The sequence below is a fragment of the Enoplosus armatus genome, chromosome 1 (genome assembly GCF_043641665.1).
Source record: "Enoplosus armatus isolate fEnoArm2 chromosome 1, fEnoArm2.hap1, whole genome shotgun sequence".
Classification (NCBI taxonomy): Eukaryota; Metazoa; Chordata; class Actinopteri; order Centrarchiformes; family Enoplosidae; genus Enoplosus; species Enoplosus armatus.
In genome coordinates this window covers 31,084,613-31,100,915 of record NC_092180.1, presented here as the reverse complement: position 1 = coordinate 31,100,915, position 16,303 = coordinate 31,084,613, and the positions used below count along the sequence as shown (strand labels likewise).

Here is a 16,303-nt window from a genome sequence, read left to right as displayed (position 1 = left end):
CTTCCTCGCTTGGCCTTAAACACAGAACAGTGTGGCATGAATGAAGGGGCTCGCAATGTAGTTTAAATATGTCCAAATGATGCAAGCGAGTGTTTCCCAGAGAGGAAAATAATCAACATCAACAGTGAAGCGTTGTCAAGTAATGAATGCGACATCGGTGGCAGACATTGTTGAAAACGTTGTCGTGTTTGATGATGAATAAACGTCGGATTTCAGTCATGACTGACGCTGGATTTTGATATTGAAACCATGTTAACTAATTGACTACCAGAAACAGCTTGTTCAACATGTAAATATAATGTAAATATGCATTAAACTGCCATATCTTTTACAGTCGCTGTTCAGGTGTTCTGCTTGTAAGAGTACGCATGATGTCCATCTTCGCCAGCGAATTGGAGAGCAGATCAAATATAAATCATCTTACAATTTAATCGTAATGGCAACTATCCATAATATAATATTGTGAAATATTTACTGTCACTTAAAATCAACCTGCCATTATTAACACAGTCAGGTTATGTATGAAGCTCCCAAAGGAGGCGAACTGTAGATACTGTTGAGATGTACCCTCAGAAAGTTTCCCTTTAACTGAAAGCTAAACTAACCTGAAATCTTTCTTCTTCTTTTGATAGACAATCCTTAGCACATAAGAATAAACATTCACACATATCGTTTTACTAGTTTGACACACTGAGCAAAAGGTGGCATCATTCTGCCAGAAGCTGTAAATGAACACATTTATTGTTTTTAAATGGGGTCTAGATTGGGAAGTGCAGCACTGCGCGCTTGGAGTGTGTGTAGCAGTAGCAGTTGGTGCGTATCTCAGCACGTGGGGGTTCATGTGCCCACACTGGAGTGTTGGTGAAATGTATCGAATAGATACATAGATCATAGATCAAATCAAAAAAGTTTGAACTCTCTCTGTGTGTGTGTGTGCGCATGTCTTTCGTCTCCCAGTGAGCTGAGCAACATGGACGGCGTCCCCCTGAAGATGCCACAGGGGGCCTCACAGGAAGTCAAAGACGACGTCAAAGTTGTCGTCCCCGATTATCTCACCATACTGCGGGAGACAGAGGTGAGTGAGCGTACTACTACTACTACTACTGCTACAAAAAGGAAAAAAAAGTGGCAATAGGTTTAACTGTCACAGCTGGTGGGGCGGGGCAGCAAGGAACACGAGGACTGGGACCCAAATGCAGACACTGAGGCAGCGTGGATACAGTGCAGGGGCGTTTATTAACAAATCCAGGGGCACAAGGGTCAAAACCGGGAAGCGGTCCAAAACAGGCAAACAGAACAGACAAGGAGCATGCATCAGAATCCAAGAAACTGTCCCACAGTTTATTGGATGACGAAAGGCGAAAAGTCAAGAGATCATCAAAGTGAACTTCCGTGGTAATCCATTCAACAGGTGTTGAGATATGAGCCACCATGCTAACATAGCAAAAAATGTTGAAATAATGATATAAGTCTAGAGAAAAGAGGAAGCTGCAGAGTAGTAGCTAACATGTTGTTTGTCCATGTGACAGTATGAGTTCAGTCTGGAGAACTGGGTGCTAGCTGGTCTGCAGAATGGCTTCACCAGCCAGCATCGGCCTCAGCTCTCCTCCTCCTCATCGGGACTGCTGCCATCTTGCCCGCCGTACTGGATGACGTTCAGCAGCCCGCAGGAGAGCCGCCTGGCTAGCCGCCACTGCTCCGACTTCTGGGAGCCCAATCCTCGACAGCGCTCCCACAGCCTCAACCCCGCCACCCTGCGCACCAAGTTTGCCATCTCAGACTCTGAGGACGAAGGAGAGAGCGCCGCAGAGAAAGCCAAGATGTGTTTGTCAGTGAAAGCCTCCTCGGGTGGAGAGCGTCCTGCTGCTTCCTGCGAGCGTGGTCAGAGGAGAGCACAGAGAGCCTTCGTCCCAGACCTCCTGAACCCTCCGGCCTGCCTCAGCAGCCTGCCACACCAGCGCAGGAAGAACCTCCGGCAATGCTCCCTGGAGACGTCCAAACAACATGGTCCCAGCGACAGCCAGTCCAAGACCCTATCCTCACACGGGACCCCAGACGCCAGAGTCCCCAACACCAGGACACCCAACATCAGAGCCAATGCAGTCGACAGGCTGCCCAGCATCAACAACCACAACAACACAACATATATGGTAAGAGATAAACATTTGAATCAGCTTGACGTTGTAGTGTAACCAGCGGACCTCCAGTTTGATTCAGTAATAATTCTAAACAGCAGTCTGATATTTTGAAGAAGCCAGTACCGGTGCTGGACTGAGGTAGCCTGGGAACCAGATGAATCTGTGAGCTCATGTTTTATTTTCCCTGGCATATGCGACTGGTCCCCCTCCCATTCAGACCGATTCCCAGCCGACCAATCCCAGGTCGGGCCAATCACAACCATTTATCTAACATGGGGTGGGTTTGATACAATGACTGTATAGAGGAGAGCCGTTGAGGCATTTTCTAAACAACGAGACGGCAGTAGTGTTCAAGGAAAGTTTTACAAATATAAAACCAGTGTCAACAGTTTAATAGACGTCTCCTTCACGTGAAATACGTTTTGGGCCGCAGGGGAATTTTATGCTGCGCTACCGCGAGTGGCCATTGGGCAAAATTGGAAGCAAGGCTGAGCGGCATCCAGGTCTCATTATACATCCATGTAAGAAAGATGGGTTCACCGAAACTTCCGACAGGACGCTCAGCGCTACGTCGCATGTTTCGTTGCCCTGGTTGGTTATAGGTCTATCCAACGTGGACGTATTATTTAAAGGTGATGCGTTGAACTTGTTGGCAAACAGTTTCTTATTTCCGCATCCAGCAGTCACAGAGCAACGTGATCCTCCATGTTGAGCGGTGCTTGTGTCTCCTGTTGAATGTCGGTCCAGTATTCTCTCTCTGTTAGCTCTGTGTTTTGGTCTCCAGCAACTCCTGAGGGAAATACCTGGCTCTTTAGCCGCTAAATGTTCACCAGCTAGTCTCTAAACTGCATCTGTCTGCTGCTGGAAACGATGCCATGAGGCGCGGCGAGAGTGAACCGAAACAGTGAAGTTGCGGGCCGCAAAACCAAAAACAATGAGCTGAAAGAGGTTAAAACGCTGTAGAGCTGAGGTTGGAGCTGCAGAGTCGGACGACAGTTCTCTCGGTGGGTTCGTCACTGTGAGCAACACCGCTCACATTGCACTTCATCATTCATATCCATTGTTAATGTAAAGATGTTAAAAGGGCGGCAATATACAATAAAAAAAAAGAAAAAAAATATGTGATGACGTAACATTTCAATGGCAAGCCTCGTTAACCTGTGTTTCTGATTGCTCTCATTCACAGCATGCTTTAACCGTGAAAGCCTTACGTCATGTTGTCCACGTAGCCTCATGAGCGAGAGTTTCCAGCGCGGCTGCGGGGAAGCTAATAATGCTCTGCAGTATAGATAGCCCTCACTGTTGTTTGCAGGAGCAGACTATTAATACAGCCTAGAGCACAGGGCATTACCTTTTCCTGAGCCAGACTATAAATCTCCACACATAAGCCACGAACAGACAGCGCCCACCATAGTATCACACACACACACACACACACACCCTCACCGCCCAACACAGCAGAATTAGTGTGACTCTATATTCAAGTTGGCAATAAATCAGTCTTTAAATGCCCTTCAGTTCTGTGTATGAATATCAACACTGTGTTAGCTGTGTCAATCAATCCTAACCATCTCTGGCTGTTTGTTTTTTTTGTTTTTTTTTCAGTTCACATTTCCAAAATGTTTTCAGGGATCAGCACCCTAAAAATAGACTGTGTAAAGTCTGCCCACCCCCCCCCCCCCCCGGATCCAGCCAGGTTATAAGAGGTTCATCTGGATTAGCAAGTGGAAGTCCTCTGAACATGTGTTTCTCAGGTCAAACCCGCTGTCAGCGTTACAGAAAGGACCTTAAAATCCGATTCAGTCAGACTGACTGAGTAGTGCTGCTCTCTGTCTGTGTAAACACACACACACACACACACACACTCATTACAGTCTGTTGTTCCCTAGAAGTCTCTCAGCCCGGACTCCTGTAGAAACCCCCCTGCGACCTCACCCCGCCTGGGTCTCCCATCTCTTGGTTTGGACTCGTCAGCAGAGCTCCTGTCAGCCCTCAGCTCAGAGGAGAGAGAGCTGCTGGGGGCCATCACTGCCCGGGGCTACCCCCTCCGTACTGCCATCATCGCCCTGCAGAAGACGGGCCGGCAGACCCCAGATCAGGTAAGTCGGTGTCAGACACAACACATACAGACTTCTGACTTTTCTTTGCTGCCAGCCCTTCACACTGACCCTGGATCAGCTCATGAGCATTTACAGGTCTGACAGCAGATGTTGGCTGACTCTGATCGTGTAGCTGTACACTGCGGAACGCACTGAAACTGGACATGGGAATGAAACCAGAATACAGTATACTACGCCACTTTAAGCCAGTGCAAAAATAGACCTCAGAGTTCCCACAGCCTGCTCTGTGTTCTGTGTTTTCCCACAACATGGCCTGCCTCAGAACAAGCCACAGGACAGGGTTGATGGGAAAGGGGACATGTGGAGGAAGTGGCATCTTTTACATGAGGAAGACGGGAGAAAGGGGACCGTCGGGGACCTGGATGGACCGACTCATTTTGACGCATTTGAACCTCTTGATGGATTTCCTCTTAAGGAGCTCTACAGCTCCTACACACACACAGTAAATGACAATGTAACACACACACACACACACACACACACACACAGGTCTCCCCTCCCTGTCAGTCAACAAGAGCTGATCTGGCAGCTGCTAAATGACTTTAACCCTTTATCAGGCACTCATTGAAATACTTACAACACAAAATTTCAACCCTAGAGTGTCAAAATGCAAAATTTCAACCCTAGAGTGTCAAAATGCAAAATTTCAACCCTAGAGTGTCATTGCAGGACACAACAAGACTTTTTTACTTTTGTGACTTTTTTACTTTTGTGACATTTTTAAAAATATTCAAGTTTTATGTTGAAAATGAAGATCAATGAAGTTACCATATATGGTTCCTTGCCGGATAAAGTTAATAAACGTTCATCAGCAGGAAAGAACTGATGTCTCGGACCTCTGTCTCGCGCTGCTCAGGTCACTCTGCTCTCACACAGATTGTATTTCACTGCACTGAGGTCAGCCCCTGAACCCATCACATGGATTGGAATGGAACTAAGTGCCGTACTTCAGTCTTTTCATTCCATTCTGCTTTTCTGCTTCTGCTCCGCTGCATCTCATACTTTTGACTACACCACATTTATCTGACGGCTTTACAAAATTAAGACATTTGCATGAAAACACATCAGGAGCTTATGAAGTATGATGTGATATATATATAATTAGAGCTGAAACTATCAGTGGATTCATGGATCAAATAATTGCTAGAAGCTATTTTGATCATCAATTAAGTCTTTTTTTACGCGTGCAGCTTCTCGAATGTGAGGATTTCCTGCTTTCCCTTCAAATTCTTTTTTAGTCATTTTAAGGTTTGCGCTATTGGCTGGACTAAACAAACAATCTAAAGGTGGCTCTGGGGCATTGTGATGATGATATTAGTACTTTTGCTAAAGTAAGGGGTTACTATAGTTATTATTACAGATTAGAACGCTCTTTTCCTTTTGGTTTTCGACCCTCTGCGTCCTTGCAGTGAATATCTGTGTGTGTGTGTGTGTGTGTTGGCAGATCTTGAGCTACCTGCTGGCATGTGACCATCTGTGTCAGCTGGGTTATGATATGGCCCAGGTAGAAGAGGCTCTGGAGATGTTCCAAAACTGCGAGACCAAGGTAAGAGCTGCGGAGAGCTACAGCATTGCTCGAGTCTTTACAACTTTGCTTTGACAGTTTTATTTCTCAAACGGTATAAAAAAAAAACACGGAACAATGTCTTTCCCCCGTTGAGGCGGAGGAGTTCCTTCACCTGCTGAGCCAGTTCAATGAGATGGGCTTCCAGCAGAGCGCCATCAAGGAAGTGCTGCTGGTCCATGAAAACCACAGAGAGCGGGCGCTGGAGGAGCTGATGACACGTGTGGCGTGACGGCAGATCAACACACACACACACACACACACACACACACACTAAAATCTGTTATTTACTGCAGGAAAATATGAAATTCATGTTGATGAAGGCACAGAGAGAGCGACTGCACACATTATTCTAGCTGAAGATGGACGGTGGCCTTCAAAAGTATACTGTACAATAGATTGCAATCATATGGATGATGACGACGACGATGATGACCAACGTGTTATTCATGACTTGTGTTTATTACGTTCATACTTGGTTTGCATTTGAAAACTACTGACCTTGTGTTATCTGAGTTTGTAGTGAGCAAGTAGTTGTGACAGATTCATTAAAGATGTGTAAATTACACCAAGGCACCGTTTTTTTCTATTTTTTTATTCCACTCTTCTTTCCCCTTATTTAACCTCGAGTCCTCGCATGAAGCCGCCTGGAAAAGAAACGTTATCCAAGCCTCGCTTTCTGTGAAAACAGGAGCAGTGTCCATCGGGGACTGGTTCACACTAACAGAAAGCTTTGATAAACATCCACGCGACAGACTCTCATGAATTCACTCCAACATCCCCGCTGATTACTGAGGGATAATTCCCGTTTAGCACCACTTATTTTCAAAGTTGACGCAGGAGGTGGGTCAGTAGCCTGTTGGCGGATGTTCATGGTCTGACCTGGAGGTTTGTTTTAAACCTCTCTGTGCTTCTTATGAACCCCGTCCAAAATAATGAATGTAAGATCTCTACGGGTCACCAGAGCACTGTGGGGAGAATTTGGGACAATCAGTAAGGTCTCTGAGGTTTTGATTCTGAGTCCGACCCGGAGAGTTTCCCGTGAGGGAGGCGGTGGCTTTAGGCAGCCTCATGAGAAATGTGTATATGGATCCAATCCTGCCAAAACCTTTCATCTCACGCTTCCGCCTCCATGTGTAATCCTCTACGGTGTACTCTGTGGTCACCTGGCGGCTGAGGGTGAACACAGAGTCTCCTCTGACCACGGCAGTGAACAGAGAGCCCTTACTGTTCCCGTACTGACCCGACATGGCCGTCCACTGGCCTGAGCTCAGGTTGTAGCAGTCCATCACACACAGTAAGAAGTCATCACAGGGTCCATTGCGCATCACATACAGATTGTCCTTATGGGCCACCATATAAAGGCCGTAACTGTGTTGGCGGACGAGCGTGGTGACCAGAAGCCACTTGTCCTGTTCAGGTATGTACTCGTGTATATCTGTGGCCCCCTTACCTCTCCAGAGACAGATGAAGATCCTGTTAGTGGCTACAGCAGACACCACCGAGGCTGCGGGGCAGGGGAGGGGGGAGACCAAACTCCAGCTTCCATTAGACACCCTGTATCTCTCCACAGATGGCAGGGCCTTCATGTTGTACTCCCCTCCTACGGCGTAGAGGCAGCCCTCATGACCTATCAGAGTGAAGTTGTAGCGTAGCTGCCGGGGGCCACGGATGGTGGACCATGTGTTAGCTGCGGGGTTGTAACAGAAACCAGTCTCTACTACCTTCTTGCTTACGTCATGCACTCCTCCGATGATGTAAAGTTTGTTGTCCAGGACGGCCACGCCGGCCATGGTGGTGCTCGTGCTCACAGGTAGATGTGTCAGGACCCTCCACTCTCCGTTGTCTTCGTCCAGGTAGCAGACGGTCCTCTGGAGGTCCTGCAGCAGCTCAGTGGAGGGCGAGTGGCTGCACACTGCCATGTAGCTACTCGGTAGAAGAGACTCGATGTACTCTACAAGCTTGTTGGGTAAGGTGTGAACATCCTCCCTCAGGTCAGAGTACATATCTCTGATGAACAAGGCTGAACTGTGGGAGAGCTCCCACACACCGAAGGTGGCGGCTGTGTGGTACATGAGTAGGCAGTTTTCAGAATTGATGATGTTGATCAAGTGCTTGGTGAGAGCCGGCACCTGCAAGAAAGCCGCACACTGGATGGCTTCCACAATCTGGTCGCTGTTCAGCACGGGTCGCTCCCTGTCCAGGACCCGCAGCATGACCACGAACCCCAGAACCCCCACGCATCGCAGGTGGATCTCGTCCTGTTGGCACTCCCTCATTCCCGACTGGAACAGTGCTCTGAAGTACTCGCAGCTCTCAGCCAGGAGGGTCTTATCCACAAGGAAAGAGCTGTGGTGAATGCGGACCCTCAGGCTGTCCGGTGCCTTGTAGTGTCCTGGCTGCTGGCTGAAGCGTGGACAGCTGCTGGACTCCATCACCTCCCCTCATGATATCCCAGCGGAGCTGCACGCTCACGACAAGAGAACTGCTTGATCCGGATCGAAATACTGCACATCGGCTGTGTTTTTACCTCATAACGGCCAGTGAGACTGAATGCTGAAGCTGTCCCGCTGCTCTCCATTAGTTTTCACGGCTCTGAGAACAGACTCTATACATAGCAGGCGGACGTGTGACACAGTTCAAGTACATTATGATGACATTGCAGCCAGAGGAGAAACAGGAGCCGGATAACAGCAGGGTAGCTGTGCATGTGCTGATGATTCATATTGCTCTTTGTTTGTGGCTGACGGCTGTGGAGCAGCTGAGGATTTGCCCTTGAGCAGCAGGATCAGTCAGACTGTAACAATAGGCTGTTTCCCCTGGGTCACATATTGTGCATGCCACTATTGCAGCAGCCATTGAAAAGCCGAGCGCAGGACATGCAGAACTCTTACTTGTAATCGAATGCGTTTCCACTGTTGGCACTGCTGCTTTTACTGGAGTCAAAGAGTTAGGAAACATTTTCCACTAGTGCCTGGAACACAAAGTGTTAGTGATAGTGCCTACACACCTGACCCTTCCACCCACTCTCCTTTCATTCACTCAGGTAATTCGTAACCCCACTTATGACTTATGTCTGTGGCCAACAGGGGCCTGAAATCATCCCACAGAAGAATAAGAAATAAGAATAAAGAAAATAAAAGTGAAATCTATGATCCAGCTTTATTTATACAGCGCCTTTAAAAAAAATAATCTTGCAAAGTGATTTACGTGGTGAATCAAGATGAGAACATTTCAGGGCCACAAATGTAACAATGAGACAGAAACAAAGAAACGTTTTTTTTTTTTTACATATCCACTGTTACTAAGTCAGCTCATGTGATTGGCTGGCTGGCGAAGTCAAACATCAATAAAAACCCAGAGTTCAACGAAGCGGGTTTGTGTGTGTCCTCTGAGCGCACACCAATCAAATCAATGACGGGATTAGATTTCTGTTGGCTGTTCACGTCCTGTCACAATGCCTTTTTTTTTTCCCTCTTTCAGTATCAAACACATGGGCAACATGTCAAGTCCGGGACCTCAAACAGGATGAGGTCACCAAGGGGGGCTGTTTTTGAATATAAGAGCGATTCTCTGTCCAAATCAGCAGGGGGGGAGCAAGTAGATGAAACTGACGTCTCTCTCTCTCTCTGTCATTCCCCTTCTGTCTGTTGATTGCTACCATGGGGGGAAAATGGGATTAGGAAAGTTCTATTTACAAAGTGGGGGAGGAGGGCAACCCCCTACTTGAAACATATAGGCTATGGTGTATCATAGGAAACAAGAATCCCTTGAAGTTGCTTCATAGGAACTTTGACTGACTGCCAGTGAGTCTGTTCAGCCTGGGCGGGGGGGGGGACTTGATTTGAGCCACATCAGTGACTGTGACACACGTCGTGAATCGTCATGTTTTGAAGTTTTCCTCAGTGTCACAGTAACCCAGTGAGAGTTGTCTTGTACATCCAGGAGCTGCTAACAGCTGATTCAGGATACTTTTCAAAAACATCAACAAATACAGACGAAAGGGACGGGGCTCAGCTCATGCCTTGTGTGGAGTAGCGGGCGTTTCAGTACAGTTGAGGTTTTTACAAGCTTGGCTTGAAGTCTTTTTCCTAAAATGGAGATTTCAGTGCATCAGTTGCACACATGACTGTTTTTTTTTTTTTTTTTCCCCTCTCATGGGAGCAGAAGAATCACACAGCGATCGCAGCGCAGCATCTGGAACACCGTGTTGTCATCAGTCCACTTGGATCCGGGGAGGGAATGATCTTTTTCTTCATCTGAAGAACAACAAACATGTGCATTTGACTGCATGGAAATGTGTTTTCACCTGCTTCAGCGCCATCAAAAGAGGACATAGATGGGCTGTGTCAGAAATAAGCTTGCCGGAAGACAACCATGTCGATGATGTTTGGGAAAGTGAAGACGTGTAACTCTGCAGCAGCAGCAGCAGCTCCTGACAGAAGTCCAGCCGACTGTAACCTGGTGCTGCTCGGCGTGACGGGCTCCGGGAAATCAGGTCCCACTTTCACTTGGATGTTTACCTTTAAATCTTTGCAAGAAACTTGAGAAAATGACATAAAACGTCCTTATTCTTACCTTCAAACTTTGGGTTGGTTGTTATTTAATCTAGTCCACTAGTTCGTAGAACTAGTTAACTAACATTAACCAGCTATTAATGATGTAGTTTAACAAGAAGTAGCTAAATTACATACAGTGTGTGACCGCTTCCTGTTTTATTTGAATGTTTCACATGACAAACAGCGACGAGACTTGTGCTTCATGAGTTTCATGCTGCTGTTAAATGGGAATGTTTATGTAGCACTGGTTTTCTCAGGGCCCTCACTGACCCCTAAGGAGGGGAAGGGGAGTGGGGGGGGGGGTTCCACAGTCACACAGTGTTTCTCTGTTTTGCAGCACTGACTGTCAAGTTCCTCACAAAGCGCTTCATCAGTGAATATGACCCCCATCTAGGTGAGCGCTCTCTTCTTTCAATTTCACAGCAATAACACTGAGAAATTCAGTGGCGGAAAGTTGCATTTTTGAGGTGCTTGTACTTTATTTGAGTATTTCCATTTTATGCTCCACTTTATATCTCCACTCCCCTGTTTTTTGAAGGAAATATTGTATGTTTTTTGTTTTTTTTACTTCACTACATTTATCTGATAGCTTTACAGGATAAGATTTTACATAAAGACACGAATGACACGTTTATGAAAAGCAACACATGGTTGCAGATGAAGTGGTCTCCACCCCGTACAAAGAAGCAGAGACTAGTTGGGGCCCTCGTCATGTTTCAGGCGTCCCTCTGAACCTCTCACATGGTTTCTAAAGTCCCTCAAAGAGGGAAAATGATACAGTAGTTCACAAAAAAAAAAGAAGCAAAGATTCTGCTGGACACAAGACGTCTCCTGCTTCACTGAAAAGTCCACTGTCCAGTGTTTGTGAGGGGTCTGAAAATGTCCTTCTGTGTCCTGGGCTGCTGCCGCGTAGAGGACATCTATTCCTCAGAAGAGACTGTGGACCGGCAGCCAGTCACGGTGAGAGTGATGGACACCTGTGACCAGGTAGGAACACACTTGTTGCGTTGACCGCTGACCACGTCTATCCGTGTTACCGTTTTATATTATTATCACAGAAGAAAAGGCATAAATGGAATGACAGTTGGCAGTTGGCAGATTTAGGTTGATACAAATAGTAACCTAGCAACAATGATAACAATCATTATTATTATTATCATCATTTAGAAGAACAAGTCATATTTTCACATAAAATATACTTTACCATCCAAAAACTATTAGTACTACTACTACTACTAATAATAATATAATAATAAAACATTTGTGTGCTATTAATGCTCCACCCATGGTCCCTATTTATATATATATATATATATATATATATATATACCCCCCAACACTATATATATATATATAAATATATATATATATATATACCTTCAAAAGATAACCTGGACCACTTTTTACACATTTATATGGTGGTTGCTTTTTGCTTTTGCCGAACATTGTCCTCACAAAAACTGAAAGAAGGGCAACCCCTTCACATCCTGTTAAAAACCCTGGCCTCCGCTGCGTGTTGAGGCCCGTAACTCATGATTATTTATTATCATTCATGATTGAATAATCCGCACGAACGGTCGTGCAGATTGACCGAAAAGTCTGCACTGCAGCAACACAGCCTGTCACAGGAAATGTGTCCCTTTTTTTGTACATCAGAGTGAAAGGAGAATTAAAAACCCAAACCTCAGACCCATTTCTGAGTGAGGCCTGACACCTGCTGGTGAAACACAGGAACTGTCCAATCCATGCAAAGACACACATTCAAACTATTCACAAATTAAATAATAATGCTACTCGTCTGTCTTTGAGAACATGATTATGCAGTGTGTGTGTGTGTGTGTGTGTGTGTGTGTGTGTGAAGGAGGGTCCAGTGAACAGCGAGCGCTATCTGTCGTGGGCCAGCGCCTTCCTCGTGGTCTACAGCATCGACAACATGGAGAGCTTTAAAGGCTGCCAGCTGTACCTGCAGACACTCGCCCTGCACAGCAAAACCTTCAGGCCGCAAACTCCCATCATCCTGCTGGGGAACAAGCTGGACATGGACAGATACAGGCCGGTATCTGTGTGTGTGTGTGTGTGTGTGTGTGTGTGATAACTAGAAAGAGCGTTTGGACGTCGTCCAGTCTGTCAGTACGTGTGCTGGGCTACAGGATACAGACTGAAAGTGTCTTTTGTAGGTCAGCAGGCTGAAGAAAGGCTCGGCCCGACATCTATCCTAATAATGAGTCCTAATGAGCAGACCCCAGTTCAGTCCTGAGAAGAAAAGTTGAGCTTCTTCTCATGTAATGCTCTCTTATCAAATAAGAAACGCAGATGCCTCGTAGAAAGAGATTTTACTGCGTGTGCCCTCTGGGGGCTTTCTGCTTCATTTCATCATTTCAACACGCAGCTATGTTTTGAAGCACCTTTAAAAGGGCTAGAAGCAGCAACATTTCTTTGTGGTAGGCAGTGAACAATGTGGAGAATCGAAAACCTTAACAAGGTCGGACCGAGGCATGGCGATGCTTTGAGCGGCATCAGGGATGGTTCTGATAGCCGGTTCTAAGTCGGTAAAACCCTCGTTTTTTTGGCTCCAGGGCCAACGAACCCTTTGTCAAATCTTTCATTCGGGATCCCTCGTCGATCTTCTCTCCAGCCTCAGGATGAATGAATGAAGTTCACGAACGCCACAGAGCAGCGACAGAGCGGCCTGACGCCCGTTCAGCTCGGTGCACTGCCTGCGGTTTAGGTATGTCTTCATTCCCGCAAACAAACTACCTCGAAGGATCTGAGAAGGGAATTTGAAAGGGTTCAGATTTGACAAAACGTTATAAAATCCCACGTGTGATCAGCATGCTAACATGCTCACAGTGACAAAGCAGCGCAGTAGGATGTACCTCCATGTCGGACACCTCGCCACATACGTCCAGTGCCAATACAGGAAGTATTCATGTTCATGCCTTGTCTTATGTAGCGAAGGAAAGGAAGGAAAGTCACACCGCAATTCGCCTTTTTATCAACCCCAACCGGTCTGTCCCAAACCTTAACCAGTCGTTGTTTTAACGGCCCATTGTCACAATCCCAATCTCTCCGTAACCCTAACCACCCGGCGGGTGCCGTGCACAGATACAGCAGAAAGGGAGAATTTGAAAAATGTTGGCAATCGGCCGTGAAAACAACTTTGTCGCGGAAAGCAGAAACCGTCGTGACGTTGACTGGCTGAGACGATGCTAACGTGCTAGCGTTTAGCAGGCGGCTTAGCCATGTTCACCATCTTTAGTTCATTCGCTGCGTAAATGTGAATGAGGTCTAATTCAATGTGAATGAGGTCTAATTCAAAGTGTGCATATAAACAGGTTTTTCTACTCGCTGTGCTGCGTTGGGTGTAGGGGCCGTGGCAGAAGCAATGAGTGATCTGTGTGTCCTTCCTCTCAGGCAGGTGAGTCAGTGCGACGCCGAGGCTCTGGCGTCTCGTTTTGGCTGTTTGTTCTTCGAGGTGTCGGCCTGCCTGGACTTCCGCTCTGTGCAGCACGTCTTCTACGAGGCGGTGAGGAGGGCGAGGCGCGGGGGAGAGCGTGGCCGCCTGGTGCCGGCCGTCTACATCAGCGAGGACAAAGCCCTGCTCGGCGTCCCCTCCTTCACCACCCCCTGCTACAAGGAGCTGCCGGCCCCCGCCACCGCCAAGCTGGTCACCGTGAAGACGTCCAGAGCTCAGAGCAAACGGAGGGCCGCCACGCTCACCCTGCTCAAGGGCTTCAAGATCTTCTGACAACCCCCCCCCCCGACTTACAGTCAGTACTGTACTCTGGGCTAGATAGGGGGTGGACACAATAACATGAACAGCTACATAGTATACAGACAGGTGGCCATTTAAAGGAAACCAACCTGAAGAAATAAGCAGAGAAACGAATACAGATGCTTCTCTGAACGATCGAAAGTGTAAACATTTGAAACTTTCAGTGTTGGGGGGTGGGGGGTGACTTGATGTTCGCTTAATGTATACGTAGTGCAGCTTCATGAAAGCCTGTATAAAAATGTGCGCTGTTATGCCCATGTGTACGATTCATCACGTCAATACTGCGAAGACACAAGCTGTGTTTCCATCCAACTGTAGAGCAAGTGTTAACCGAATTTCAAGAAAATGGGCAAAAGAAAATGTGACTTTATTTTGGTCCCAGCCTTCATCCCCTCACGGAGAATGTCAGGTAGTCTCTGGGGCGCACTGGCTGGGCGTGGAACCCTTATTGTTTCATCTCGTGAAGTGAGTTGGGTTTGTGTTACTAGATGAAACCAGCGAGGCATAGACTACATCCTGATTCGCCCTTATCCCACTAACGATAGCCTTAGAGGGTGAAGCCTATACCATACAGAGCGTTAGTTACTACTGTAACTCCAGGTTCTAGGAGTATCGGCGCAGCCCCAAAGTTCTTCATAGATATAGCCTCTTCATTTTGCACCAGATTGATGCATTTCACTTTAAAATGTACAAAATCTTCTTTAGGGGAAGCGTGGACCCCGGACCCCCCTGGAGTTTCTGAGGTCCACCCACCACAGTCTCACAAAATGCTGTGGGAAACACTGCACAGACCCCCATTTTTGGTGTTTCCACTCATGTTGTTTTGTTCCAAAATTCAAAATGCGCATAAAAACAGGTGGATGGAGAAACATCTACAGAGTCAAGACACTGGAGAGGCAGCTGAATGCAAAATTTGGACCAGTAGAAATCAGAAATATCAGAATCAGAATCAGAAATACTTTATTGATCTCTCTTTAGACAGCAGCAGCACATAGACCATAAAGACAGAGAGGTCGCAAAAACATGGACCACAAACTGACATTAAAGCAGATAAAGTGTGACGAGAACGAGCGCGTGTCAAACAGATGTGATCAGACAGAAGATTTGAAGTTTTAACAATGTTTCGAGGAATCAGGAGAATCAGATGTGTGATAGATTCAAAGTCTAGAAGAATAAAAACACAACATAGATAATAACACCGTGAAAAAACACATCGCTGATGATGACAATCAGTAACATTTTGACAAAATAAATGATTCGTTTGATAAGCAACGAGAAGAGACGTTCCTGAGGTTTAAGGTCTGACTTGAAGCTTGTTCCAATCTGGGGGAGCAGCATACGTCCAAGGTTCTTTCTTCCTACTGGTACCTACGGAAGCATCTGAAGCACGCTGGAGCCTTTACAGTAACAGTAAATCAGTTGATCTGCTGGCCGTGGAGCTGAAATGATATTGAATTGAGCAGGTGGAGCCATCATTCAAAGCAGAGTCATCGCCACATCAAACATACAGAACAGGCGGCGTCACCAACCCGAAGAGTTACATTAAGTGACTTTATGAGTTAATGACCAGGAACCACACAAATAAGCAAACTGCTGAAGATCATATTTTCATTTGAGGCTAATTAGTTTCCCCCTGCTTCCAGTATTTACGCTAAGCTAAACTAATCGCCTACTGGCTCCAGTTGCTTAAATGCATAGTTAGATACGAGGACGTGCACTGTCAGTTCTATGTGTTACATATGAAGCTTCAGTCAGGTGACAGTTCGCTTAGCTTGGCACAACGACTGGAAACAGAGGGGGAAACAGCTAGCCTGGCTCTGTATAAAAGGTTTTAAAAAAATCGGCACCTTGAAAGCTCACCGATTGACACATTGTGTTTATTTTTTTCTGACCTTTGGACAGAGCCAGGCAAGCAGTTTTAGCAGTGTTTATGCTAAGCTCAGTGTCGCCTGGCTGCAGCTTCAAATTTCCCACACATCAGACATCAGAGCAATGTCAATTTTCTAATTTCCTTAGACAGAATGTCCCAAAATGTAGAACTTGAACTTTCTTTGAGAAACATAAACTCTGGTCTCTTATGATGTGAACAAACACATATGTGTATCATGTGTAGCAAGAACCTCTGTCATTAAATGCAATTTCGCATT

The 16,303-nt window shown here is 46.4% G+C and overlaps 3 protein-coding genes across 5 annotated transcripts; 2 read left to right on the top strand and 1 right to left on the bottom strand.

Moving 5' to 3' along the window:
- The first annotated feature begins 955 nt into the window (after positions 1 to 955).
- Positions 956 to 6,087, top strand: ubap1lb (ubiquitin associated protein 1-like b). The gene is made up of 5 exons (XM_070910260.1): positions 956 to 1,075; positions 1,530 to 2,150; positions 4,031 to 4,237; positions 5,703 to 5,804; positions 5,920 to 6,087. Exons 1-5 carry the CDS (start codon positions 971 to 973, stop codon positions 6,052 to 6,054), a joined length of 1,170 nt encoding a protein of 389 aa, XP_070766361.1. The 5' UTR covers positions 956 to 970; the 3' UTR covers positions 6,055 to 6,087.
- Positions 6,088 to 6,772: 685 nt separating this feature from the next.
- Positions 6,773 to 8,257, bottom strand: kbtbd13a (kelch repeat and BTB domain containing 13a). Its single transcript, XM_070903665.1, has one exon. It carries the CDS (start codon positions 8,255 to 8,257, stop codon positions 6,773 to 6,775), a length of 1,485 nt encoding a protein of 494 aa, XP_070759766.1.
- Positions 8,258 to 10,080: 1,823 nt separating this feature from the next.
- rasl12 (RAS-like, family 12) lies at positions 10,081 to 14,407 on the top strand. 3 transcript variants are annotated; one of them, XM_070907660.1, is made up of 5 exons: positions 10,081 to 10,320; positions 10,719 to 10,775; positions 11,295 to 11,368; positions 12,243 to 12,433; positions 13,796 to 14,407. In XM_070907660.1, exons 1-5 carry the CDS (start codon positions 10,200 to 10,202, stop codon positions 14,127 to 14,129), a joined length of 777 nt encoding a protein of 258 aa, XP_070763761.1. In that variant the 5' UTR covers positions 10,081 to 10,199; the 3' UTR covers positions 14,130 to 14,407. The 3 variants fall into 3 exon arrangements, with proteins under 3 accessions (XP_070763761.1, XP_070763752.1, XP_070763768.1); XM_070907651.1 differs by having other exon boundaries at positions 12,243 to 12,437; positions 13,800 to 14,407; XM_070907667.1 differs by lacking the exon at positions 10,719 to 10,775.
- The last annotated feature ends 1,896 nt before the right edge of the window (positions 14,408 to 16,303 follow it).

What these genes read in the sequence shown, in the direction of transcription:
- ubap1lb (XM_070910260.1), top strand. Translation starts at nt 971, where the DNA reads ATGGACGGCGTCCCCCTGAAGATGCCACAGGGGGCCTCACAGGAAGTC. An exon ending in GCCGGCAGACCCCAGATCAG is followed by an intron (nt 4,238 to 5,702) that starts GTAAGTCGGTGT and finishes GTGTGTTGGCAG; the next exon opens with ATCTTGAGCTACCTGCTGGC. An exon ending in TCCAAAACTGCGAGACCAAG is followed by an intron (nt 5,805 to 5,919) that starts GTAAGAGCTGCG and finishes TCCCCCGTTGAG; the next exon opens with GCGGAGGAGTTCCTTCACCT.
- kbtbd13a (XM_070903665.1), bottom strand. Translation starts at nt 8,257, where the DNA reads ATGGAGTCCAGCAGCTGTCCACGCTTCAGCCAGCAGCCAGGACACTAC.
- rasl12 (XM_070907660.1), top strand. Translation starts at nt 10,200, where the DNA reads ATGTCGATGATGTTTGGGAAAGTGAAGACGTGTAACTCTGCAGCAGCA. An exon ending in GACGGGCTCCGGGAAATCAG is followed by an intron (nt 10,321 to 10,718) that starts GTCCCACTTTCA and finishes TCTGTTTTGCAG; the next exon opens with CACTGACTGTCAAGTTCCTC. An exon ending in TGATGGACACCTGTGACCAG is followed by an intron (nt 11,369 to 12,242) that starts GTAGGAACACAC and finishes GTGTGTGTGAAG; the next exon opens with GAGGGTCCAGTGAACAGCGA.